This window comes from Acomys russatus, chromosome 24 (genome assembly GCF_903995435.1).
Source record: "Acomys russatus chromosome 24, mAcoRus1.1, whole genome shotgun sequence".
Lineage (NCBI taxonomy): Eukaryota > Metazoa > Chordata > Mammalia > Rodentia > Muridae > Acomys > Acomys russatus.
The window spans coordinates 56,724,809-56,751,304 of NC_067160.1; the positions used below are offsets into that span (position 1 = coordinate 56,724,809).

General features: G+C 46.3%; 1 protein-coding gene across 1 annotated transcript in view; it reads right to left on the minus strand.

Annotated features, from left to right (window-relative positions):
- Positions 1 to 5,289: 5,289 nt before the first annotated feature.
- Positions 5,290 to 26,496, minus strand: part of Cacna1b (calcium voltage-gated channel subunit alpha1 B) — a 174,103-nt gene continuing 152,896 nt past the window's right edge. Inside the window, exons 39-46 of the mRNA XM_051166217.1 lie at positions 15,876 to 15,983; positions 15,278 to 15,390; positions 14,672 to 14,799; positions 11,698 to 11,833; positions 11,345 to 11,461; positions 7,349 to 7,553; positions 6,863 to 7,107; positions 5,290 to 6,523 (exon numbers count right to left, since the gene is read on the minus strand). Coding sequence (XP_051022174.1) covers positions 5,993 to 6,523; positions 6,863 to 7,107; positions 7,349 to 7,553; positions 11,345 to 11,461; positions 11,698 to 11,833; positions 14,672 to 14,799; positions 15,278 to 15,390; positions 15,876 to 15,983 — 1,583 coding nt within the window. The 3' untranslated portion in view covers positions 5,290 to 5,992. The remainder of the gene's footprint in view (positions 6,524 to 6,862; positions 7,108 to 7,348; positions 7,554 to 11,344; positions 11,462 to 11,697; positions 11,834 to 14,671; positions 14,800 to 15,277; positions 15,391 to 15,875; positions 15,984 to 26,496) is intronic.

A 26,496-nucleotide genomic window follows, 5' to 3' on the forward strand; every position in this document is an offset into this window, starting at 1 on the left:
AGAAAGTCCAGGACAGCCAGGACTACTCGGGGAAACTTTGTCTCTAATGAAAAGAAAAAAGAAAAAAAAAGTGCTGAGGTTAGTTCAGCCTGGCCAGAGCTTCCTGAAATATATGAAGCAATGCGTAAGACTACAGATAACATATATGAAGCAAATATGCAACCAAGTATCTCCACGCAAAACTATTAGGGAACATGTCGGATGTAGTGGAAGTTTTGGCTTCTTTAAAAACTCAGTTATGTAAACATGTTTTTGTTTTAATCCCAAGTGTGGGGTATGGGGCTGCCTTAGTTTATCCACAGCTGATAAGTGCTTCTTGAGATTTAAAGAGGGGACATGTCTTTGCCAGTGGCAGATAGCTTAATTCTGAGGACTCTGAGAGGATATAAACATCAGAGCCCAGGGAGAGAGAAAGGAGACATCCAGGAGATAATTGGAGGAAGAAGGCTACTGGTTGATGTTTGCCAGATTGCTGGATATTAGTGTTGCCCCAAAGAACAAGGTGACCCTACCAGCTGAAAGAAGATGTCTATGTCCCTTCTCCCCGCTAACTTTCTTTCTCTCCTACCTAGTGTTGGGGGGTTGGTGGAAGGGAGGTAGAGGAATAAGAAACCAAAATAAAATAAAGTTAAAGAGTAGTGTAAACAATAGGATATGAAGGCACTCATATGAAGGTATTCATGTCACCCCATGAATCACCAGAGTGGAGTCAGCTGACCTAGCTGGTTTCTCCTTCCTCCCTCACCATAATCTGTACATCCCTCCTGAGGCTGCATGCTCAGTCAAAGAGAACAGCCTTCCCCCAACTAGAGGAGGACCTGCCTTCAGTCAAGACTGTATTAGTACCTGTGTTTCCCTGATAGAAACTTTCAAGGGACTACTTAAGTGGGACCAGTAAGGATTAAAGAACTGTCAGCTTTGCTTTCTGAGATGATAAAGACTGTGTCATGGTCACAGCAATGCCCCTCTCTGTGACCTCTACTACAATGTCTGCCTGAGGAAAGATCAGTGTTGTCAGGAAAATAAATAAAGTTATGCTCTTGCCGACACCTAACAGGCCAAAAGCTCACTCTCTTGAAGTTATTTAACAAGTTTCCTGGGGAGACACTAAACAAACATCTTTGCACAACAAATTGAGGAGGAGCTAACTGAACAAAGAGAGATTCCATCAAGTCCCACTTGGAAATAAATGAGTTTATTAGGGTTACTCACAGGAGCATGGGTGACTGAGGCGATCTACCCTAGTCAACTTTCTACCTCTTATGCAACTTAGCACCATTTGGATGGGTGGAGGAAATAAATGAAACCTTGGGGGGGGTCTATCTTCAACTTCCTCTTTATATCCAAGAGGAAAATTTCAAAGCCCTATTACTATTACCATAGACCTAATATAGCTGAAGAAACGGTTTATTTAAAAGGCTTATGTCTCTCTTATAATTCTGAAGGGCCCCAGACCCAGACAGCAATTCTACTGAAATATAATCAAGTATAAGCCAGCGTCAAGCAGGGAGAGGCCAGGTTCCAAGACTCTGCAGGAAGGCACAGCCAAGTAAACCAAGCACTTTTGCACAGAGACCACAATGTAACTAAAAGCCAGAAAAAGCTAGCACTTTTGCACAGAGACCACAATGTAACTAAAAGCCAGAAAAAGCTAGCACTTCTGCTTTCATCTTACATGCTAGCATTTACTTTGGGTCATCTGGTCTACCTAGAATTGGTGGTACCTAGCCTATCTCATTCAGTCAAGACAGAAAAGAGAGAGTAGCCTAACCCAAAGGCATCATCAAATTTTTAGAATGTGTTGCTCCAGACAGCCACAAAGGGTATGTCAAAATATCCAATCATCCTAAACCTATAGTTACCTTGGATCTCAGGTACAGTAGAGGCTTGCAAAACACTCTCCCTAGATGAAAGAAATTGTCCACCATGATGGAACTGGCCCCCAGAAAAACAGTCATCTACTGAGACCCAGTTTGTAGCCTCAAAGGACAAACTTTGGACCACTATGCAGATAGAGAACACAATGGCCAACTAGACCACACCCCTTGATGATGACTTAACTATAAATTAAGTCTTCTCTTCCTGCCCTCCCAATTCTTTCGCTAATTAAGGCTAATATTGTGTCAGTGCCAGGAGGAACTTGGACCCTGTTAGGTGTTCTTGTACATTGATTAAATCTCCTTTGCTTCTTACCACTCCATATATATATTTTTTTTTTCATTTTTTTAGATGGCAGCAGCCTTAAAACTACTGTTACCCTTAGACAACTGCTACAGACACTGCTGGCCTCATCACATGACTGGCCCACTCTTTGTCCTTTCTCACTTAGCAATGATGCCCACAGCTCCCACTCCACATCTCTCTTTTTTTTTAATATTTTATTTAATTTTAATTTATGTGCATTGGTGTGAGGGTGTCAGATCTTGAAGTGATAGACAGTTGTGAGCTGCCATGTGGGTGCTGAGAATTGAACCCAGGTCCTTTGGAAGAGTAGGCAGTGCTCTTAACCACTGAGCCATCTCTCCAGCCCCCCACTCCACATCTCTTGTTCTAGATTTAAAAGTCAAATCACCGTGACATACATAACAGTGGTACTTTGCCCCTTTCTCTTTTGGTAAAATCTGCTCCGAGGTATCAAACAACACTCCCATTGTATTTGTCTCTTAACACTAACATTAGTGGAAAGTCAGAAGAGAAAAGAGCCAAGGAATCAACTCCAGTTTGTGCATTTGACCACTCTGACCACTGGGAGAATAGGCAGGGTGTAAGGTCCTTACACCAATGGGCACATGGCACCCAAGGGCTAGTCACAGACAGACCAGAAACAGCATTGAGGACACTCTAATAAGTGCAGTCTTTGAGCTGGAAGGACTTGGCCTGGGACTGGTGCCTTTTTAGGCTCTTGACTTTTAACAAAGTAAACGACAGCATCACAGAAGCCCCTGTCAGGACCTGCAGCTCAGAAGTGAATCTCCTCCGCAGGCTCAGGAGCTGCAGAGCCTTGATTCACCCATTCACACTGGACACCGGTGTAAGATTCTGGGTAAGTGCAGTCTTTCCTGCCTACCCAGCTCTCACTATAGTGTCTTCTGAGAACTATGGGGCACCCCTCCTGCAGCAAAGGATTCTGGGCAATATTGTTCTGCATGACCTGCACAACTCTCACCTTGGCGTCTGCAGGGCCCCAAGGAATGCCCACCCCGACTGCCAAACCACACCTCACTCCTGCATTTAACCCAGTGCTCACAAGCACACTGCTGAAGTTCTCAACTCTTCTTGAGCCTTCCTGGCAGGGTAACCCTCTCCAGCGACGCACCGAGACACTGTTCTCAGGTATCACCCAGCAGAACCCTGGGTTTTGATTCTGATTTTGTTGTTTTGGTTGTTTTTATTTAATCCAAGGACTTTGCTTTATACAAAAAGTCATTGTAGAAACAAGAGCAGAATCCAAAGTTTGGTTTGTAAATATTATTCAGGCAGCAAACTAGTCAAAGGACTTGTTTTTTGAAGTAGATCCCATTTGTGTTGCATGATTGGATCTCTCTCTCTCTCTCTCTCTCTCTCTCTCTCTCTCTCTCTCTCTCTCTCTCAACACTGTTAAATATAAAGTTTTGCAACAAACCTTCAATTTATATCAAATATAATTAAAAATTAACAAATGAATACATTGTATCAAAAAGTACGAAGATATACATTTCATGCACGTACTTTTATGTATGTATATATGTATATATTTTACATGCACACATAACTTGTTCAAACTACAGCCACTGCTTGACAGATTCCGGATGCAGACAGCTGGTTGTTGCATTTCAAATTTGGCAACTCACTATGAAATTTCAAGGGGGAACAGACAACGGTTTGAGAAGAGACAGTACAGAAACGCACCCAAAGTCAGGAAACAAGACTTCGTATCTCCTTGCCCTGCCGGTGATTTTCATGTATACCAGTGCTTGGAAGAGCAGCCAGCTACACTAATGTGGGAGAAATAGGATTCCCAACCCGGGACTTTCAGGAGCAGCTGTAGTTCCACACAGGATGTACACATTGGACACTCAAGAGAACAAGGGCTGGGGCTGGGACAGAGAGCACAACGTATGAAAATGCACATCCTTCAGTGTCGCAACATAGGTGCAGTCACATGCGCGGTCCAGGGGCCCTGTTTAACTTTACCCTACTGGAATAAAATACTCTGTTATCTTTAAAGTGTTGGGGTATTGTGCCTTCATATAAGGAAATTCTACAAAAGGTTTGGTCACAATCATGCTGAAACCCTAGACCAAGTGGTGGTCTTGTGTTTTGTTTCTAGTAATGTGTCTTTTGTTGCATAGCCCTATGGTTGACAATAGCCACTCGCTGAACACACCTACACACAAACACACACACACACACACACACACCTGTATCTCCGTTGATGCACACCTGTGCACGCACCCACACACGCGCGCACATACACACACACACACACATACACACACACACACACGGCTTCTGTGAGAAACATGGAGTAGAAACCAACAACCACCCAGAAGTCATCAGAAGTTTCAAAACACGGAGAACACACAGAGGTGGCATGCCTGGCCGTTTATGCGCGGCCTTTCTTTAGAGTCCCCCAGCCACCTGTGCACACTGAACGCCTTCCTGAGTATGGGTTTTCCCTTTGCAAAGAAGCCGTGAGGTTTGTGTGACTGCTCCATCTCCAGACCTGGGCCAGGGACCTAACTAGGCTTTAGGCATCAGGCTCATTCCAGGAGCCACGCCCTCCCTGCCAGTCTGTAGTGCTGCCAGTGGGGGCGCCTTCCCCTTCCCCTAGTCCTGTCTCCTTTACAAGCACTTTTGCCCTCTTCAGCATTTGGTGAAAACTTTTTTTTTTTTTTAAACACAACAGAGATCATACCCTACTTGGCAGGCACCCCGTCCCTGAGAATCAGATTTAAAAAGACTGAAAATGCCTCATGCAAGCACACACTCTGCTCCTCCAGCGGGGAGCATGGGCACAGCAGCTGCCTCTCTGACATGCTGCTGGACAGTGGCAGCAGCGTTCCCCAGGACAGCAGCCGCAGTGCTGCTCTGAGCAGTTCTCCTCCAATCTACTCGACAGTCCCTGAGGCCTCGCCTCATACATGATGCTCAGAGCCAGAGATCAGGCACTTGGTTGAGCAGAGGAGCCAGGGTCATTGGGGATATCCCGGGCAGGGGAGAAGCCACACAGAAACATCGCATACGTCACAGAAACTATGCAAAATGCAGACCTTCCTACACATTGATTTTTTTTTTTTTTAAGTTCCTTGAACATTTCCTTCCCTGTTTTGTTTTCTGTTTTTTTTTTTTTCTAGATCAACTATATAGAAATGACAAACAGTGAAAGTGTTGTGACTGAAAACCAGAATCAATAGCATAGACGCTCTCCAGAGTTGGTCCCTATCATGGTGACAGCACGGTGAAAGGCGGGGCCTTGAGTGCATTTCTACACACATGTGCTGTTTGATTCCAAGACCATTAATAGACACGAGATTAGTGATGTGGGCAGGTGCTGCCAGGCCACAGCTGGGCTGGCGCCTTTCCTTGCTTTCAGCTGCACCCTATCCCCCAGGCCACACATTTGGACAAACAATACTCTCCATGAGACTCAGACCTCCTCAGAAAGCCCCTAGGGACCCACCCTGGATGCTGGAGGCCATGACCTAGGATTTGGATTTGCTGGGTCCATCTCAACTCAGCTACCTCCTGCTTAGGATCCAACATCTGGAATGGAACCCAGGAAGGCAGTACACAGGAGGCTAGAGAGAACCAGATCCCTCTAAGAAAGGGCTTTATTAGTCTATCCAGTGTAAAAGGGAGAGAGGGAGAAAAGCAGGAGCCTCCACCACAGAGGCCACGATGTGAGGACCCTCCTCCCGGGGCTGTGACCTCACAGCCCAGAGCGGATGATAAAACTCATCAACTGGAACCCGCACCCACGGAGCTGGTGCACGGGGTGGTCGTGGCGCAGCTAGCACCAGTGGTCCTGGTCTGGGTGGTGGTAGCTGTGCCGCGCCCGGACGCCGGTGCTGAGTCCCAAAGTGCAGTGGTAGCCATTGGGCACGCGGCGGAGAGGGTGAGACTGGGAGGTGAGGGAGGACACGTAGGAAGTCCTGGAGGATCGGCCAGAGTTGGTGGCCACTGCCTCTTCAAAAGTAAGTGTATCCTCAGGCAGGGTATGGGCAGAGGCCTCACTGTCCAGACGCTGCCCCAGGTAAGGGTCAGAGCCAATGCGAGAGCCAGCGGCTAGAGGCTGGCTCAGGGGCTCTTTCTGCAGCAGGGCGTTGTGTTCAGAAAGGCCGCGGCTGAGTCGGCCGGGGGAGAAGGCTGGGACGCCACTCTGACCCCCAGCAAAGTGGACAGGTGAGGAATTGGCGGTCTTGTAGGTGATGCTGGGGCGTGGAGTCAGGGGAGTCTGGGGGAGCTGCCTCCGCCCACCTCGGCCCGGGGTGCTAGCACCAGATGTTGACATCAAGGGGCTCCCATTAACGGAACCACTGCCCTACATGAAAAAGGAAACAGCAAGTAAAAACAAAAGTCACATTAGACAACACAGCACGCAGACAACATAGGCATCGTAGGGAAGGGATGCAGGCAGGATGCTATGGAAACGAAGAGGAAGCAGGAGCGAGGGACACACTAACTAGAAGCCCACAGTCAGAGAGGAAAATAAAAAGAGCGATTAGAAGAAAGTGCTGCTGGTTTCGGGAGTACCAACCTAACTGATCAGGGGACACAGTGGCTAGAAAGGCAGGTATGGGGTGGCAGGGCACAGAGGGCACTCAAAGATCTGCGGAAAAGCAAAGTTGGAATGTTGAACCCTACTGCCCTGTTTGGGTACCTGTGGGTGGGGTCCTGGCTCTAGCGCCGCAGTTGGAGATGTGGGGTGACTACTGAGGGAGGGCTTGGGTTGCGGGGGCTCCCGGCTTCCAAATCGGTCACAGGAATAGAAGCGCTGCTTCTCTGAAGAGGAAGATGAGGGCTGCCTCCGCTCCTGGGACCGGCCTCGCTCCTGCCTACGCTCCCGGCGGCAGCCGGTGGGCGCTTCTCCTTGAGGCATGCCAGATCCTGGGGCAGTGCTCGGCGCTGGCAAAGAAGGGAAGAGGTTGGCTCAGCTGACCAGGGCAGGACAGAAACCTCTGGCTCTCGACCTACAGACTCAACACCTGAGGTAGCCCATGGCTCTGCCTAGTCCCCAGAACTGGGACTCATACCCCTTTCTGCTGTGGGAACCTTCTGGGACCATATGGATACCAAGGACTGCTAGACCCTATCCCAAATCAGGCCATATCGATTCATAAGGCTCCTGAGACCCTGTAACACTCACCACCTTCTGTGTCAACAGACAGGCTGGGCCCCTTTTCCAGGGACCTCTGCTTTTTCTCTCTGCGCCGGTGGCAGCGGTGGTGGTGGTGATGTGATGTCTGGCTAGGAGGAGGCCGGTCCAGGACGGTGTTGCAAAGCTGGGTGCCATGGGGGCGTGGAGCCAGTGTGGAGATAGAGCGCTTCATGGGGCTGGCGTCAGGGGCAGGCTGCAGGCAAAGGACAAGGATGAGGAGGCGCTTGGCCTGAGCTGGCAGAGGATGAGAGAGCAGGGGGTACACGGCTAGGGAGAGGGGCTCAGTGAAAACAAAGGTAGTGGACTTCCAAGGTGGCTTCTTCTTCCTCATCCTCCTGACCTGAGACAAAAGCCTGGCAGCTTAAAACAAAGACCTTGTGAGCTTTTTTTTTTTTCTCCCTCTCCCACCAGCAGGCCTCCTGGCTGATGGACTATACCTCAACAGGCCAGATCAAGATCTAATTACACAACAGTTGTAGGCTGATCAACCAGCTCCAAACAGACTAACCCTAAATTAGAGACGGAAAACTCTTCAGAGATTAAAAAAACAAACAAACAAACAAACAAAAACTTCAGCCATCAAAGAGACTGGACTTCTCAGTCTCCCGAGTTCCACTCTGCTTTCCAGACGGTCTTTCTCTCCATGTCTGAGACCTGTGTAAGTCTCCTCACCCCATACACTTCTCGTCAACTACAGATTCTGTCTGCTGCTGTCTGTGGTGTTGGGAGATTTCTCCACTGCTGCCTGTGTGTGTGTATTAGTAAAGAGGAAGTGATACAGCCACAACAAAAGGCAACCCCAAAAACATGTCGCTGCTAGCCAGAAGAATTCAGGTCCTCTAAGCCACGTATGCACCTTCTGCGCGTTCATGTGCACCTCCCACACACGAACTAGGCCGACTTATAAAGTGAATCCCTCCCATCCCCCTGCCCTTCTCCCTTGTGTGTCTCCAGAGTCGGCCTCTGTACGCCTCTTATTCCCTTCCCTATTAAAACCTCTCGCATGGATCTGCCACATGGTGTGACTTTTATTTTTGCTGCATACATCCTAATAGTGTCCGTGAGGTTTTCCCTCTACCTTCTAATTCTTTTTTCCTTTTTAAGATTTATTTATTATGTGTAGAGTGTACCACCTGCATGTACCCCTGCACTCCAGAAGAGGGCACCAGATCTTAGTATGGATGGTTGTGAGCTACCACGTGGTTGCTGGGAATTGAACTCAGGACCTTTGGAAGAACAGGCAGCGTTCTTAACCTCTGAGCCACCTTTCCCGCCCCCTTCTAATTCTTTAATTGGCAGAGAAAATGAACCTGATCAAGACACAGTCAAGCGAGAAGGAACAAGTCTGTGGGTGGGGCATCCCTCCAGACAGGCTGGCTGGAAGCTGGGCTGTTAGTGTGGGTCCTGCCAGGAAATGGGTTGCTTGTTTGATGGAGGAATCCTAGTGTGATTCACTTCTTTTGGTTCATCCGGAGGATTGACCCCTATGTTGCCCCATCCCCACCCCAACCATGACTTACGAAATTAGGACCTACGGAAAGAAAGTGCTATGGAGCTTAGGCACAGCTACCTGAGTGTTAAACACAAGACAGAAGTACCTCAGCCTGTGACACCACCGGATGGGGTCATAAGACGGAAGAAGAGGAAACAGCAAGGCGGAAGGAAAGAAGAAGAGGGTGGAGTGCGCTGTAGGCTACAGCCATGTAGAGACATGTGAAGGGAAGTGTGTCCAGTGGGGAGGAGAAAAGGGTGAAAATAAAGAGCGCATGAAATATATCCATGACCTCATGAGGTCCCATTTATTAATTGTTGACTTTAGAGCCTGGGCTGTTGGTGTTCTGTACAGGAAGTTGTCTCCTGTGCCAATGAGTTCTAGGCTTTTCCCCACTTTTCTTCTAACAGATTTAGTGTCTCTGGTTTTTTTGTAAGGCAGAAGACACTGTCAACAGAACAAAGCGACAGCCTACAGACTGGGAAAAGATCTTAACCAACCCTACATCTGACAAAGAGCTAATATCCAAAGTGTCTAAAAACTCAAGAAATTAAACACCACCAAACCAAATAACCCAATTAAGAAATGAGGCTCAGAACTAAACAGAATTCTCAACAGATGAATATCGAATGGCTGAGAAACATTTAAAGAAATGCTCAATGTCCTTAGTCATCAGGGAAATGCAAATCAAAACAACTCTGAGATTCCATCTTATACCCATCAGAATGGCTAAGATCAAAAGCTCAAATGACAGCACATGCTGTCAAGGATGTGGAGAAAGGGGAACACTCCTCCATTGCTGGTGGGAGTGCAAACTAGTACAACCATTTTGGAAATCAATCTGGTGCTTTCTCAGAAAACTGGGAATAGGGCTTCCTCAAGACCGAGCTATTCCACTCCTTGGAATATACCCAGAAGAGGCTCCACCCCACAACAAGGACATATGCTCAACCATGTTCATAGCAGCCTTATTTGTAATAGCTAGAACCTGGAAACAACCTAGATGTCCCTCAGTCGAAGAATGGGTAAAGAAACTGTGGTACATTTATACTATGTAGTACTACCCAGCTATTAAAAACAAAGAAATCTTCCAATTTGCAGGCAAATGGATGGAACTAGAAATGATCACCCTGAGTGAGTTAACCCAGAACCAGAAAGATACACATGGTATATACTCATAACTGGACACTAGCCCAACAGGGATGTCACCTGAAAGTCTTCACTTATCAGGAGATTGGGACAGATGCTGGGACTTCCTATTGGGACTCCAGCTGAGAGAGATAAGGGAGAATGGGAAAATAGAAAGACCCAGAGGATCCTAGAAACCCACAAGAAGACCATCAAAGCTAGCGGATCTGGACCCAGGGGGGTCACCTCAAACTACTGTACCAACCAAAGACAATGCATGTTGTAAACCTAGAACCCCTACTCAGATCTAGCCAATGGACAGCACATTCTCCATAGTTGTGTCGAGAACAGAAACTGACTCTGACGTGAACTCTGGTGCCCCCATTTGACCACTTCCCCTTGGTGGGGAGGCCTGGTGGCACTCAGAGGAAAGGTAAGCAGGCTACCAGGATGAGGCTGTAATCATATGGTGGGGGAGGAGGTCCCCTTCTGTCCCAGACTTAGGGGAGGGGAAGAGGGTGAAAGAGGGAGGGAGAGGGAACAGGAAGATACAAGTGAGAGGGTAACAATTGAGATGTAATCTGAATAAATTATTTAAATAAAATAAAACATTTTAAAAGAAATATATCCATGACCATAGGAAGAAGAAGAAACAGAGCCAGGAGGCAAACCACATAGGCCTGGGCACTAAAGACCCAGATCAACCAGCAGCCCCCCTTTCTTGGCTTCAAAAGTGGGAATGCCACAGACTCCTCCCTGTGACATTGAGAAAGGGGCTTGTCGATTCCGAAGCTGGGCATCTGGCTCCTAGTGAAATGGCCTAATGACAGAAACCTCACAAGAGGCAAAAAAAAAAAAAAAAAAAAAAAAAAAGTCTGGAGGTTCAGGGACAGGGCAGGAAGGGCCATGCCAGAACCCCAAACAGCAAAAGGGTAGACTGAGGCACGAAACATTACTTCCTGGGTTGTAGTTTCTGTTCTGGTCCTAGAGCAGAATCCCAGGAAAGGAGAAGATGCGACGATGGAGCCAAAGGCAGCAGGGCTGAGGGCCTTGAGCCCATAGGAGTAACACCCAGGAGACAGTAGGCTGGGCTGGGAGACACTAGAGGTTGGGGGACCAGAGCTGAGGGAGGACACCAAAGCTGCCGATCCACAATGTGGTGACTAATGCCTGACCGAAAGACTGTCCTGGTGAGGTAGGTACCATGTCACCCAAGGGTGGGAGGCGTCCAAGGTTACACAGGCAGGTGACTTCAGGCAGGCTCTCTAGGTGCCACCTGTTTCTCTACCCCAGCCTCCTCATCAAGCACCGTCCTCTGTGTGCACACCATCTTCTCCACAGCCCAGGCCCTTCCGAGACAATACCTGTGTTTCCGCTGCCAAGCGCGGCATAGAGGCAGCTCGGCCTTGGCTCTCCAGCCCTGGCTGGGGCTCCCCTTCAGGTCCTCTCAGCGTCATGTTCTGCATCTGGACATCCACAGCCTGGAGGACAGCGGCCTCCTAAGTTACACATCACGGAGCTATCTGGTCCCTCTGACCGCTATCTCACCCCAGTCCCCGCCCCAAACCCTCCAACTCCCACAACACTTGACCCCACCCTCGGCTCATCTCCCCATCTCACGCATCCTCACCCTGACTCACACGCCCCCATCACACATGCTCCCGGTACGTCTCACACTGTGTTCCTATCTCATACAATCCCTCCAGCAAAGGCTCACCAGTGTTCCTGGCTGCCCCACAGGGATCTCTGCAGAATGGCCACGTTCTAGAGGTGCTCTGGCCTCATAAAGTGCATCCTGGGTCCTCTGCGTGCCCCAGGACAGCGACTCCTTGATGCCGCTTTCCTGGGTTTGTCTGGAGAAAAAGAAAATGTTCTGCAGAGTTAGAGACCTGTGGTCCGCAGCACACTACTAATGTGGGGATCTCCACCAGCCACAGACTTGGCAGTAAGGACCTGTCTCCTTCCCCCTGACCTCCCAGCCATCCCAGCACAGGAGCTCCAGCATGGCCTAAACCAAGACACATCACAGAGCATGCACTCAACATGGCTCCAAGCTAAACGGTACTCTCAGAGCAAAGGACTTGAAACACTTATTCCGAGGAAAGCCAGCCCCATCACTCCCTGGTCTGGGGGCAATCAGAGAGTTCTTCTATGACACAGGCATCAAGCCTCTGCCACAGGCAGTGGTGGGAGGGGCACAGTTACTATGTGGTGAATAGTAATCAGCCAACAGCTAAAGAAACTCCAGGATCCTTCCTGGGCCTCTCTCCTCCGGAGTTTCTTGCTGGGAGCTCTTCCATGAAGGGCCTGCTCACTGTCCTGTCCACTTCCTAATTATCAGACTATATATGCCCTCACCTCACCGCCTGCTCCTCACCTCACCTGCTCCTCACCTCACCTGCCCCTCACCTCACCACCTGCTCCTCACCTCACCACCTGCTCCTCACCTCACCTGCCCTCACCTCACACCATGCTCGCTCCTCATGGTGCTGGAAGTACTCCACACAGCACTGGTTCTTCCCAGGCAGACCCACTGCAATCAGGATATTTGTACCATACAGGTTGAACGACTCGTTGTCACAGTCAGCATGGAGCCAGACTCCTGAACACATAGTGCACTCGGACAGTCGGCCAGACCTGTCCTTTCTGCACATTTTAAATAAGACTCATCCAGTTGTCTTCTTGGAGTATTGAAGGCCAACTCACCTCAATGACTCTTGAAGCAAGCCCCGGGATGGGCTCTAGCTGGGGGGGGGGGGGCAGGGGGGGGGTGCAGCAGCCAGGCTAAACCCTGGCGCACTGCCAGTCCTGAGGTCACAGCATAGCTCAGATCCTCCATTGCTGGAACAATGGGATAGCGTGTTCTCTGACTAGTGGTTTGAAAGGAAATTGCCTCCATAAACTCAAAGGGAGTGGCAGTATTGGAGGGATGGAGTAGGTGTGGCCTTGTTGGAGTAACTTGGAGGAAGTGTGTCAGTGGGGGCGGGCTTTGAGGTTTTAGAAGCTCAAGCCAGGCCCAGTGGCATTCTCTTTCTTCCTGCTGCCTGCCAATACAGATGTATACATTTTAGCTACCTCTCCAGCACCATGTCTGCCTGCACGCCGCCATGCTTCCCGCCATGATGATAATGGACTAAACCTCTGAACTGTAAGCCAGCCCTAATTTAGTGTTTTCCTTCATAAGAGTCGCTGTGGTCATGACGTCTTTTCACAGCAACAAAACCCCAACTGAGACACTGATGTTCTGTGAAACCCTTAATGGCTTTATGCAACAGTTATAATCTTCAAAATACCTGGATCTTTTATCCTCCTGGAAGCCTGGATCAAATCAAAGAGACCACACACTCTATAGAATACCCCTCTCACATACACATCTCCACACAGCTCACATATGTGCACACATTCCCTCTCTCACAGTCTTCTACACATGCTCAGAGTATCTTTAATTTTAAATGCACAAGTGGGACCCTAAGCAACTTGTGCAAGGGAAAGTGTGTAAGTGAGGATATTTGTAGGGCTCTGTGTGGCAGGCCTTAGGATGGACTTCTTCAACTTGGAGCCACTTCTACCAGCACGTGCTGACAGGGTTCCCCTCTGCACTGTCCTCCGCATGCCCACATCATGAACGTGGGCCTGGCTCTGCAATGCTGATAGTGGTACAGGCAGAAGCAGAGGTCCAAACAAGGTCCTGCACGCTGCTCTCTTGCCATTTTCAGGGCCAACATGAGGTGTAAGTCTCTTGGAGCCACCAAGTAAGGAAAGATGGGCATGCCTGGCAGCTGAAAGAGCCTGGCCTCCAGTGTGGAATAAGCCCTGCCCAGAGTCTGTCCACAGCCTCGGGTGAGAAACATGACCCTCAGTTTCCAACTCTTTGAACTCATATCAAGAAACACTGTCTGGGCTGGAGAGATGGCTCAGTGGTTAAGAGCACTGACTGCTCTTCCAGAGGTCCTGAGTTCAATTCCCAGCAACTGCATGGTAGCTCACAATCATCTATAATGTGATCTGATGCCCTCTTCTGGTCTGCAGGGTACAAGCAGGCAGAGCAATGTATACATAAATACATAAATAAATAAATCTTAAAAAAAAAAAAAAAGAAAGAAAAGAAACACTGTCCAAAAGTAAAGTGAAACAAGAGGGCCAGGCCAATTTGTTTGTGAAATTAAACCAAAATGGGAAACTGGGAGGAAAACGGCTCAGAGGAAACAGGAAGGTCAGAATCATAATTGTCTATGAATTTGAGAACTGTCTAGGCATTTGAAAGCTCAGGAAGAAGCAGTTAGGAGCCCACAGAAATTAGAAGCCAGTGACAGCAGACCCTAGAAGAGAGGGGTACCTGCTGTGGCTGTCACCTCAGGAGTAACACAGCTATCCACCCCCATTTCGACAGAACAAGGCTGTCTACCTGGTGCCATGAAGCTAACCTCAGGGCCCACCGCAGAAACCAGCAGGTAGAAAAACCTGGCAGCAGCAATGGACACCAGCTTTCAAATGTCTGTGTGCACCCACGGGTGGAGGCAGACATGGAGCTGCTCCAGAGCTCAGGCCCGGAAGTGGGATGGGCCTGAGGACTTCCTATGCTCAGGCAGTGAGGTAGAGGCCAGAAGGCATTCAGAACCAGGTAGTGTGTGGTCACAGACACCAGCCCCCCCCACCCCCACTGCCCTTGAGCTCTCCCCACCGGCACTCACATGGCCCCGCCATTGCTGAGGGAAGCGGCGCTCTTCTGCCGAAGGAACACGCGAGCTCCTCGCAGCACGGCAGGCTGTGTCTGCTCCAGGGTGGCCTTCAGAGGGTGGAACAGGGACACAGGGCCCATCTGCAAAGGACAACAGAGAAGAGCCCTGTGCCTGAGGACCTCAACCTGTTACAGCGTGTAGCAGAGCCCTGTGTCTGCTCGGAACAGTGTGGGCTGGCTCCTGCTTCTGCAGCACAGCCTTGCTTTCCAAGAGGACCGTGCAAACAGATCAAGGCAGGCTGGGGGACCCCTGGAGTGTCTTAGTTTTTCCCCATTTAAGTGTTCATGTTACAGAATCCATCATCCACCTCTCATCTTCAGTTCACAGGGACTGCCGCCTGGAATCCAACCCAGGGTCAGATGCAGACCCTCCATATGGTAATCCCTGAAGACACGGAAGTGACACACCAGGAAGATGTACCTCCTGCCTCCCACATAACCATGAGCAAAGATAACCGCAACGCTGGGATATCAACATGTATCTCTTTGGTCTGTCCCTGTGTGTGAGTCTTCCTCTGAGACGGAGCCTTGTTCAGCTGTAGGTCTCCCACAGCGGTACCTGGGACAGGCCTCCGGGCGCTTGGTGAGTCTGATCTCTGGTGGTTTTGTTCTGCTTGTAGAAGTCAAATATCATCAGAGCCGCATAGACTTTCCCCACTGTCATCTCATCAGCTGAGGGGAGAGGCAAAGAGAAGAGACAGAGGGAGAGGTTTGGAGGGCAGACAGCACGAAGAAGCCACAGAAAATTTAGCCAGATAAGGAGGCAGCATCTTTCCCTCAGCCCTACGTGGTCTCCTGGAAACGCACTGAGCTGGATGGCTCCAGACGGGGCTCAGCTACAGGAGTGAGTCCCACTCTGCGCATCTAACTAGTCCTGTGTCCTGGGGGCCCAAGAGGCCCTCAGAATTAAGCACCTCCTCTTTTTGTGCCCATACCAGGGTACCCTCTTGCGTTTTTTAAATGTTGTGAGGCATATCCTCAAAGTGGGAGACCCCGATCAGATCTCACGACTCCTGTGCTACCCAGCATGGCTACAGAGGGATGAGGCGGGGGTGGGGGGGGGGCACCAAGGCAACACAGTCCCTGGCTGTGCTCTCATAGCCCTTGAGGGAACAGGGAAGGTGGGCCCAGAGGGTACCTTTCCCTCCCCCACTTACGTTTGTGGGGTGGTACTAGTAAGTCCAGCGTCTTCTGGGGCAGATTAGCCCACACAGAAGAGATCTCCTTTCTCAGCTGAGCATCACACTGGTGCTGCTTTGTCCCTGCTGGGGGCAGAACAAGAAGGAAAGGGAAGACAGATGTCAGCAGCAGCAGCAGTCATGCAGGCTCTCATTCAGGCAGAGCAGGAGACAGTGTGTGAGGAAGACACATGCCGCGGAAAGACAGTGTGAAGCACAGACCTGCAGGCTGCTTACAGACCTTCCTGCTGAGTAGTTCTGGAGGCAGTACGACAGTGTGTGTGTGTGTGCATGTGAGTGAGGGTGTGTGAGAGCATGTGTACGTGTGTGCACATGTGCATGTGTGCCTAGGATAAAAATCCAGGGTCTGTACATGTTCTACAACAGAGCTATAACCCAGGCACCTTAAATATCTTGGGGAGAGTGAATGTTTTATTTTTATGACGTTTGACTTACCAATTTTCCTGTATGGTTCATGCATTTATCTTATGTATGTATATATCTATGTGTGTTGTGTGTGTGATTGTAGGGGTTTCCCATGGTACCAGATCCTACTTGTGAGTCTCTTCCTAGGATCCAAGCTCTGATACTCTGGCAGGGTAGTAAGCACACTTAACCAATCCACTTTGGTGCATCTTTCTACAAAGAAATCTCCCTTTACTCAGTTGCCAACTTTTTTTTTCCTCTAGAGGTTTTTTTTGGTTTTTTTGTTTTTTGTTTTTTGTTTTTTTTTTTTTTCATTTTAAAACTGTATCTATGACCCATTTTGAGTTAAATTTTGTAGGAGGTTACACGGCACATATAGAAAGGCTTTCCCCCTTGCTACACAGAAGTCTTAAGAACCAGTGATTGTGGAAAAGCCTAGAAGAGGGTTATCATTGAAGGAATTAAAGGCTAAAAGTGCCCTTTCGAGAAGATAGCAGAAATCTCACCCCTCACCCACCCTCTCACCTTACGTCCTCAACAGAAAGACAGTGAAAAACCACAGCAAGAAGAGACCTCAGAAAAAGCTCCATCCTGCAGCACCTCGGTACTGGACTTGATAGTCGCCAAAACTCTGAGAAATGTATTTCCTGGGCAAGGTATCCAGTCTGCGGAATTTTGGGCCAGCACCCTGGTGATGTTTCATCTTGACAGAATTTAGAATTGCATGTTTATGAAGGTGTCGTCAAAGAGGTTTAAGTAAGGCAGCACCAAGATATGGCTGCAGTCCTGGGCTCAAAAGAAAGGGATGGGAACTGAAAGTCTCAGCATTCCTTTCTGCTCCCTGACTCGGGAAGAGCTGAGCAGCTGCCTCAGCACCCCCCCCACCCCACCCCACACACACAATACTTCCCCACCACAGTGGATAAATCCCCCAGATGGTCAGCTAAAATAAATTCTTCCTTTGCGGAGGGGGGGGAGGCTTTCCCAAATAGGGTTGCTCTGTGTAGCCCTTTGCACTTTGTAGACCAGGCTGGCCTCGAACTCATAGAGATCTGCCTGCCTCTGCCTCCCGAGTGCTGGGATCAAAGGCATGCGCCACCTATAAGCCCTTCCTTTTTAAAGTTGTCTTTTGTCATAGCAACAAGAAAATTAGTACGCATTCTAAACTGTATGAGTATTTTAAAAAAGTCTTTCCTTTTGCAAATAGCTGTCTGAATTTTAAAATCACTGCTTCTTCGGGATGCTATCTTTTCCATATCAATTGCCTTCGCAGCACTGCAGAAAATCAGTTGGCCATACGTACGTGGGTTTCTCTCAGCCACACCTTGATCAACATAACTTCATGGAAAGCTACTTGGGAAGGGCCTGCTTCCTAACCTTGCTCTTTTTAAAAAAGCAAAAAACTACTATTCAGGTTTGTTTACATTCCTACATACATTTTAGAGTTGGTTTATCTGTTGGGACTGTCTGGACGGCAATGACCTTGATGATTAGGGGGAGTCTAAGGCTGATAGAGCCTACGCACAGCATACTTGCACGCTGCTCGGCTCTTCTTTGGTTCTTCCTATAAGCTCACAGAATCAAGCATGGTACCCACAATAGGAAACACTGTACTGTGCTTATTTTCCAGGAACGTTTTCAAGAAAACATTGGATTTCTCTATTGTCAATTACGAGTACAGGGAAATGCAAATGCTTTTGTATACCAGATTGCATACCTGTCAGCTTCAATGGCGCACGCCTACTGAGAGGCTGAGGCAGGCAGATCTCTGTGAGTTCGAGGCTAGCCTGGTCTACAAAGTGAGTCTAGGACAGTCAAGGCTACACAGAGAAACCCTGTCTCAAAAACAAAGAACAAAAAAAACAAAACAACAACAACAAAAAAACACCAATAACAACAACAACCCAGACTGGAAATTTTACACAGATGATATCAACTCTAAACACACATTTTCATTTTTTCATTTCTTGCTTTTTTATTATTTAAAGAAATTTTTAAATTTAAACATATTTTGCTTCTGTTTTCCTCCTCTTCCATCACTTCTTGCTCTTGTTTCTCTATGAAAATGTCTAGGGCCTCAGGTACATTCCTGAAAACAAGTGCTGACAGTGCGCTGCAGCTGCTGCCTTAGTCCTGACCTCGAGCGCTCCTATGCCAAGTATTAACTAGCTGCGTTTTTTCACAGACAGCCTTTATCATATATTAATTCAAGTTCCACATAGAAGGATTCTTAGCACAGCTGAGTGTTGGCGTTTGGCACACGCTTTTTCCTGTGTGGCTGTGGGGATGTCACTTGGTTTCTATCATTGCTTGACCCAGTAAGTAACACTGACTGAGCTTTACAATGCCAGGCCAGCCTTCCGCTACTGGGCTAACCCTTGACAGTGGCATCAATTATTATCTTCTTTTATGTACTGGTGGATTTGGTTTGGTAAAACTGCCCTGAAGATTTTATGTCTAGAGTCAGTTCACTGAAATTATACTGAAGAACGTCATAAAGGAAGACTGCCTTATTTCCCGTCATATCTTTGTTTCTTACATCAAAATAAAGTACATTTAAAGTAAGTTGAGAAATACTCTCTTTTTAAATTATTATTTTTTGGCATTACATCCCCATTATTATACCCTCAGTCTTATCTTCCTGTTACCCCCTTCCTCTTCCATCCTATTCCCCCCTTATAGCTCTAATGGGGGGGCACTCCTCTCCCACTGCCTGGTCACAGTCTACCAGGTCTCATCAGGATAACCTGCATCCCCTTCCTCTGTGTGCCTGCAAGACTGCCCTATCAAGGGGCAGTGATCAAATACAGGGCACCAGAGTTTATGTCAAAGGCAGTCCCCACTCTCTCCCCATCTCTCCCCCAACACATGGAGAATGGGCTGTCCATCGGCTATGCCTGAACAGGGGTCTAGGTACTTTGCATGCAGTGTCCTTGGTTGGTGCATCAGTTTGTGCAGCCCCCCCTGACCCCCGTCCAGATCCACCACCTTGATGGCCTCTCTGTGGGGCTCCTGACCCCTCTAGATCCTACCCGCATCCCCACTCTCCCATACAACTCTCAGCACTCCACCAAGAGTCTGGCTGTGAGTTCCAGTACCTGTTCCTAACCCCGACTGGGTGGAGTCTCTCAGAGAACATCCATGGTGGGCTAATTCCCACTTATCAGTGAGTATATACCATGCATGTCTTTCTGGGTCTGGGTTACCTCACTCAGGATGATCATTTCGAGTTCCATCCACTTGCCTGCAAATTTCAAGATTTCCTTGGTTTTGATAACTATATAGTATTCCATTGTGTAACCGCTCCACAGTTTCTTTAGTTGAGGGACATCTAGGTTGTTTCCAGATCCTGGCTATTATGAATAAAGCTGCTATGAATATGGTTGAGCAAATGCTGGTGTTGTATGGTGGGGCATCTTTCAGGTATATGCTCCGAAGTGGTATAGCTGAGTCTTGAGGTAGAACTATTCCCAGTTTTCTGAGAAAGCACCAGATTGATTTTCAAAGTGGTCATACAAGTTTGTACTCCCACCAGCAATGGAGGAGTGTTCCCCTTTCTCCACATCCTTGCCAGCATGGGCTGTCACTTGAGTTTTTTTTTTTATCTTAGCCATTATGATGGGTATAAGATGGAATCTCAGAGTCATTTTGAGCGGCATTTCCCTGATGACTAGGGACACAGATCGTTTCTTTAAGTGTTTCCCAGCCATTTGATATTCCTCTGTTGAGAATTCTCTGTTGAGCTCTGTAACCCATGTTTAATTGGGTTAATTGGTTTGGTGGTGTTTAATTTCTTGAGTTCTTCGTATATTTTGGATATTAGCTCTTTGTCAGATGTAGAGTTGGTAAAGATCTTTTCCTAGTCTGTAGGCTGTCGCTTTGTTCTCTTGACAGTGTCTTCTACCTTACAGAAGCTTCTCAGTCTCATGAGGTCCCATTTATTAATTGTTGACCTTAGAGCCTGGGCTGTTGGTGTTCTGTACAGGAAGTTGTCTCCTGTGCCAATGAGTTCAAGGCTCTTCCTCATTTTTTCTTCTAACAGATTTAGTGTGTCTGGTTTTATATGGAGGTCCTTACTTAATCCATTTGGACTTTAGTTTTGTGCAGGGTGATAAATATGGATCTATTTCCATTTTTCTACATGTAGACATCCAGTTAGGCGAGCACCATTTGTTAAAGATGTTATTTTTTCCATTGTATAGTTTTGGCTTTGTCAAAAATCAAATGTCCATAGGTGTTTAGGTTTATTTCTGGGTCTACGATTCGACTCCATTGATCAACCAGGCTATTCCTAGGCCAGTACCATTTCATTTTTATTACTGTTGCTCTATAATACAGCTTAAGATCAGGGATGAAGAGTCCTTCAGAAGATCTTTTATTGTACAGGATTGTTTTAGCTATTCTGTATTTTTTTTTTCATATGAAGTTGAGAATTGATCTTTCAAGGACTATAAAGAATTGTGTAGATATTTTGATAGTGACTGCATTGAATCTGTATATTTCTTTTGGTAGTAAGATGGACATTTTTACTATGTTGATTCTCCCGATCCATGAGCATGAGAGATCTTTTCATCTTCTGGTAACTTAATTAATTTCCTTCTTCAGAGACTTGAAGATTTTTTCATGTAAGTCTTGCACTTGCTTGGATAGAGTTACACCAAGATACTTTATATTTGTGGCTACTGTGAAGGGTGTAGTTTCCCTAATTTATTTCCCAGCCTGTTTGTCACTTGTATACAGGAGGGCTACTGACTTTTTTAGTTGATTTTTTATCCAGCCACCTTGATAAAGGTGTTTATCACTTATGTATACTGTCATATCATCCATGAATAGTGATACTTTGACTTCCTCCTTCCCAATGTGGATCCCCTTGATCTCCTTTAGTTGTGTTATTGCTGTAGCTAGAATCTTCAAGTACTATATTGAGGAGATATGGTAAGAATGGACAGCCTTGTCCTGGCCTTGATTTCAGTGGATTTATTTAAATTTCTCTCTGTTTAGTTTGATGTTGGTTGTAGGCTTGCTGTATATAGTCTTTGCTATGTTTAGGTGTGGGCCTTGTATCCTTGATCTCTCCAAGACTTTTAACATGAATGGGTGTGGGATTTTGTCAAATGTTTTTTTGACATCTAAGGAGATGATCATGTGGTTTTTTTCCTTTCAGTTTGTTTATATGGTTGATTACACTGATGGATTTCTGTATATTGGACCACCACTGCATGCCTGGTCATGGTGGATGATATTTTGATGTATTCTTGGATTCAGTGTTCAAGTATTTTATTATTTTTGCATCAATGTTCATGAGTGAAATTGGTCTGAAATTCTCTTTCTTTGTTGTGTCTTTGTGTGGCTTAGGTATGAAGGTGACTGTGGCTTCATAGAATGAATTTGGTAGTGTTCCTTCTGTTTCTATTTTGTGGAATGGTTTGAGGAGTATTAGTATTAGCTCTTCTTTGAAGGTCTGGTAGAATTCCGTGCTGAATCCATCTGGCCCTGGGCTTTATTTGGTGGGGATGACTGCTTCTATTTCTTTAGGGGATATAGAACAGTTTAACTTGTTTATCTGATCCTGATTCAACTTTGGTTAAGTGAAATTTATCAAGAAATTTGTCTATATCATTTAGATTTTCAAATTTTATGGCATATAGGCTTTCAAAGTAAGACCTAATGATTCTTTGGATTTCCTCGGTATCTGTCTTCATGTCTCTGTTTTCATTTCTGATTTTTTTGATTTGTGTACTCTTCATTTGCCTTTTAGTTAGTTTGGCCAAGGGTTTGTCTATCTTGTTGATTTTTCTCAAAGAGCCAGCTCTTGGTTTTATTGATTCTTTGAATTGTTTTCTTTGCTTTTAATTTATTTATTTCAGCCCTGAGTTTGATTAGTTCCAGGCATCTACTACTCTTGGGTGTGTCTGCTTTTTTTTTCCCTATGGCTTTCAGGTGCTCCATTAAGTTGCTTGCATGAGATGCCTCCACTTTCTTTATGAAGGCATTTAGTGCCATAAACTTTCCTCTTAGCCCTGCTTTCGTTGTGTCCCATAGGTTTGGGTATGTTGTGCCTTAATTTTCATTGAATTTTAGGAAGTCTTTGATTTCTTTATTTCACCCCTGACCCAGTTGTTGTTGAGTAGAGCATTGTTCAGTTTCCATGTGTGTGTAGGCTTTTTGTTATTTTATTGTTGTTAAAGTTCAGCGTTAGTCCATGGTGGTCTGATAAAATACAAGGGATTATTTTAATTTTCTCGTATTTGTTGAGGCTTGCTTTGTGACCGACTATATGGTCAGTTTTGGAGAAGGTTCCATAACGTGCTGAGAAGGTATATTCTTTTGTGCTTGGGTGAAAAGTTCTGTAGATGTCTGTTAGGTCCATTTGATTCATGATATCTGTTAAATTTCATTATTTCTCCATTTAGTTTCTGTCTCAATTATCTGTCCACTGGTGGGAGGTGGGTGTTGAAGTCTCCCACTATTAATGTGTGGGGTTTGGTGTGACTTAAGCGTTAGTAATGTTTGTTTCTTTTACAAATGTAGGTGCCCTTGTATTTGGGGCATAGATGTTCAAAATTGAGATGTTATCTAGGTGGAATTTTCCTTTGATGAGTATGAAGTGTTCCTCCTCATCTCTTTTGATTAATTTTAATTGAAGGTCTATTGTATTAGATATTAGTATGGCTACTCCAGCTTGCTTCTTGGGTCCATTTGCTTGGAAAACCTTTTTCCAGCCCTTTACTCTCAGGTAATGTCTATCTTCGTAGCTGACTGTGTTTCTTGTATGCAATAGAATGATGGGTCTTATTTATGAATCCATTCTGTTAGTCTGTGGCTTTTTTTTATCAGTTCATATCTTTTTTTTTTTCACTTAAGAAGTATTTGTTTGTTTGTTTTCTTTTTTTAAATTAATTTATTCTTGTTACATCTCAATGTTTATCCCATCCCTTGTATCCTCCCATTCTTCCTTCCCTCCCATTTTCCCATTATTCCCCTCCCCTATGATTGTTCCTGAGGGGGATTACTTCCCCCTGTATATGCTCATAGGGTATCAAGTCTCTTCTTGGCAACCTGCTGTCCTTCCTCTGAGTGCCACCAGGTCTCTCCCTCCAGGGGACATGGTCAAATGTGAGGCACCAGAGTACATGAGAAAGTCATATCCCACTCTCCACTCAACTGTGGAGAATATTCTGACCATTGGCTAGATCTGGGTAGGGGTTTAAAGTTTACTGCCTGTATTGTCCTTGGCTGGTGCCTTAGTTTGAGCAGGACCCCTGGGCCCAAATATGCCTATCATAATGTTCTACTTGTAGGTTTCTAGGACCCTCTGGATCCTTCTACTTTGCTATTCTCCCATGCTTCTCTCATTTAGAGTCCCAATAGGATGTCCTCCCCTCTGTCCCAGTTTCCTGGTAAGTGAAGGCTTTCATGGGACATGCCCCTTGGGCTAGTATGCAGATATAAGTGAGTATATACCATTTGACTCTTTCTGCTTCTGGGTTAACTCACTCATTATGATCATTTCTAGCTCAATCCATTCATCCACAAATTTTGGGAATTCCTTGTTTTTAATAGCTGAGTAGTATTCCATAGTGTATATGTACCACAGTTCTGTGTTTTTTTTATTAGAGAGTTGAGACCGTTGATGTTGAGAGATATTAGTGACTAGTGACTGTTATAATCTTTCATTTTGGTGTTGATTCTGGAACTGTGTTTGTGTGCTTTGGTTTTGCTGTAGTGACGTTATTTATATCCTGTGGCTTTTGTGGTGGTGTAGTTTACCTCCTTGGGTGGGAGATTTTCTCCTAGCGTCTTCTGTAGTGCTGGGTTTGAACACAGATATTGTTTAAATTTGGTTCTATGATGGAATATCTTATTTTCTCTATCTATGGTGATTGAAAGTTTTGCTGGGTATAGTAGTCTGGACTGGCATCTATGGTCTATTAGGGTTTACAAGATGTCTGTCCAGGCCCTTCTGGCTTTTATTGTCCCTGCTGAGAAGTCAGGTGTGATTCTGATAGGTTTGTCATTATATGTTACTTGACCTTTTTCCCTTACAGCTTTTAGTATTTTTTTTCTTTGTTCTACACATTTAGTGTTTTGATTATTATGTTGTGGGAGTATTTTCTTTTCTGGCATAACCTCTTTGTTGTTCTGTAAGCCTCTTGTATGTTTATAGGCATTTCTTTCTTGAGATTAGGGATATTTTCTTCTATGATTTTGGTGAAGACATTTCTGAGCCTTGGAGCTGGGACTCTTCGATTCCTATAATTCTTAGGTTTCGTCTTTTCATGGTGTCCTTGATTTCCTGGATGTTTTGTGTCAGGAATTTTTTAGCTTCAACATTTTCTTTAATGGATGCATCAATTTCTTCCATTGTGTCTTCTGCATTGAGATGTTTTCCCCCATCTCTTGTATTCTGTTGGCAATCCTTACCTCTGTAGTTCCTTTTTTCTTCTCTAAGTTCTCTCTCTCCAGAATTTCCTCAGCTGTGCTTTCCTTATTATTTCCAATTCCACCTTCAGGTCTTGATCCATTTTATTGATTTCCTTCATCTGTTTGTTTTTATTTTCTTCTATTTCCTTATATGATTTGTTCAATTCCTTCACCTATTTCCTTATGTGATTTGTTCAATTCCTTCACCTGTTTGTATTTTCCTGAAATTCTAACATTGATTTATGCATTTCCTCTCTAAAGGCCTCAAACTGTTTGCTTGTGTCTTTCTTGTATTTAAGAATTTTCTTTATTTCTTCTATTATCATTTTCACAAGCATAGATTTAATGTCATTTTCTTGTGCTTCAGTTGTGTTAGAGGACCCAGGGCTGCTTGCCATAGGATACCTGTGTTCTGAAGATCCCATATTGCTTTGGTTTCTGTTGATTGTGTTTTTATGCTGGTCTTTAGCCATCTGGTTGTCTATGGTGTTGGCTGGTAGATCCCGTTGCTCCCCAGAGTTCTCGGTGGATACAGGAAGAGCCCTGGGCAGGAAGCTGGATGGTGCTGAAGGTGTCCTCCTCAGATTGTTGGTAATGGTCTCGGATTGGCCAGTCCTTATCAGAGAGTTGCCAGGGCCTCACCTCAACTGTATGATCCTGGGGGTCAACTGGGCTTCTTCTCAGGACTCTGGGACCCTCCTTTTGCAAAGGGAGATGGCTGCTTTGCTACTGGCTTTCTTGCTCCAAGGTTGATGAGGTCCCACTGCCCAGATACTGTCCTCAGTCAATGTGCCCAGTCACTGTACTCACTGAATTGGGGAGCCCGCAGTTGGGTCTGCCTGCTTGAATGTCAGAAGGTATCCATTTCTCCATGGGGAGGGCTGACGTTGTGGTACCTTGAAAATCTCCGCTGCCTGGTGGTGAGTGTGTGCACCTGCGGTAGTAGCTTTGTGTCCCCTTCCTGGAAGGTAACCACTTCACTGAAGGGTCCAAGTTTGTGGCCAAACACAGTACCCACAGAGTCTCCACAGCATGGTGGTGATAGCGGGCACCTGAGGTATGAGCTGTGTGTCCCTGTCCCAGAAGGTAACCTCTTCACAGGAGGGTCTGAGGTGGGGGCCTGCAAGGTGCAGTATCTGGAAAGTCTCCCCTTAGTGATAAAGGGCACCCAAGGTTGGTGCTGCACCTCCTGGGTATCATAAGGCCTGAAGCTGAGGCCACATTGGAGGGGACCCTGGGAGTTTTCCCCAGTGTTTAGCTGGGTGACCTGGGGTTGGACCAGAGATTTTCCCACACTGTGGGATCTTGTTGAACCTGGGAAAAACAGCCGTTTGGGATTTTGGGGTCTACTGCATGACATCAGTTGTTCTGTTCTCCTTGGATCTCCCCCTTCTCTCTCTCTCTCTCTCTCTCTCTCTATATATATATATATATATATGTGTGTGTGTGTGTGTGTGTGTGTGTGTGTGTGTATGTATTACTCTGTTAAAGTCTCAGTAGTTTGTATTCACTGACATGTTTGGTAGGTTTCCTCAACGAAGCCCTCTAGGCCTGGAATTTTCTCTTGGAAGGCTGTTTGCTATCAGATTACCTAAGAGATACAGTGCTCCTAAGGTTATCTCCTATTTTCACACATGTGTGACTATGTGTGGGTTGCATGTATGCCTGTATGCTGTTGCTTGTGTGAGGCCAGAGGAAAAACCTTGGGCGTCATCTTCAGGAGCTGGAAGCATCACAAATTAAGCTTATC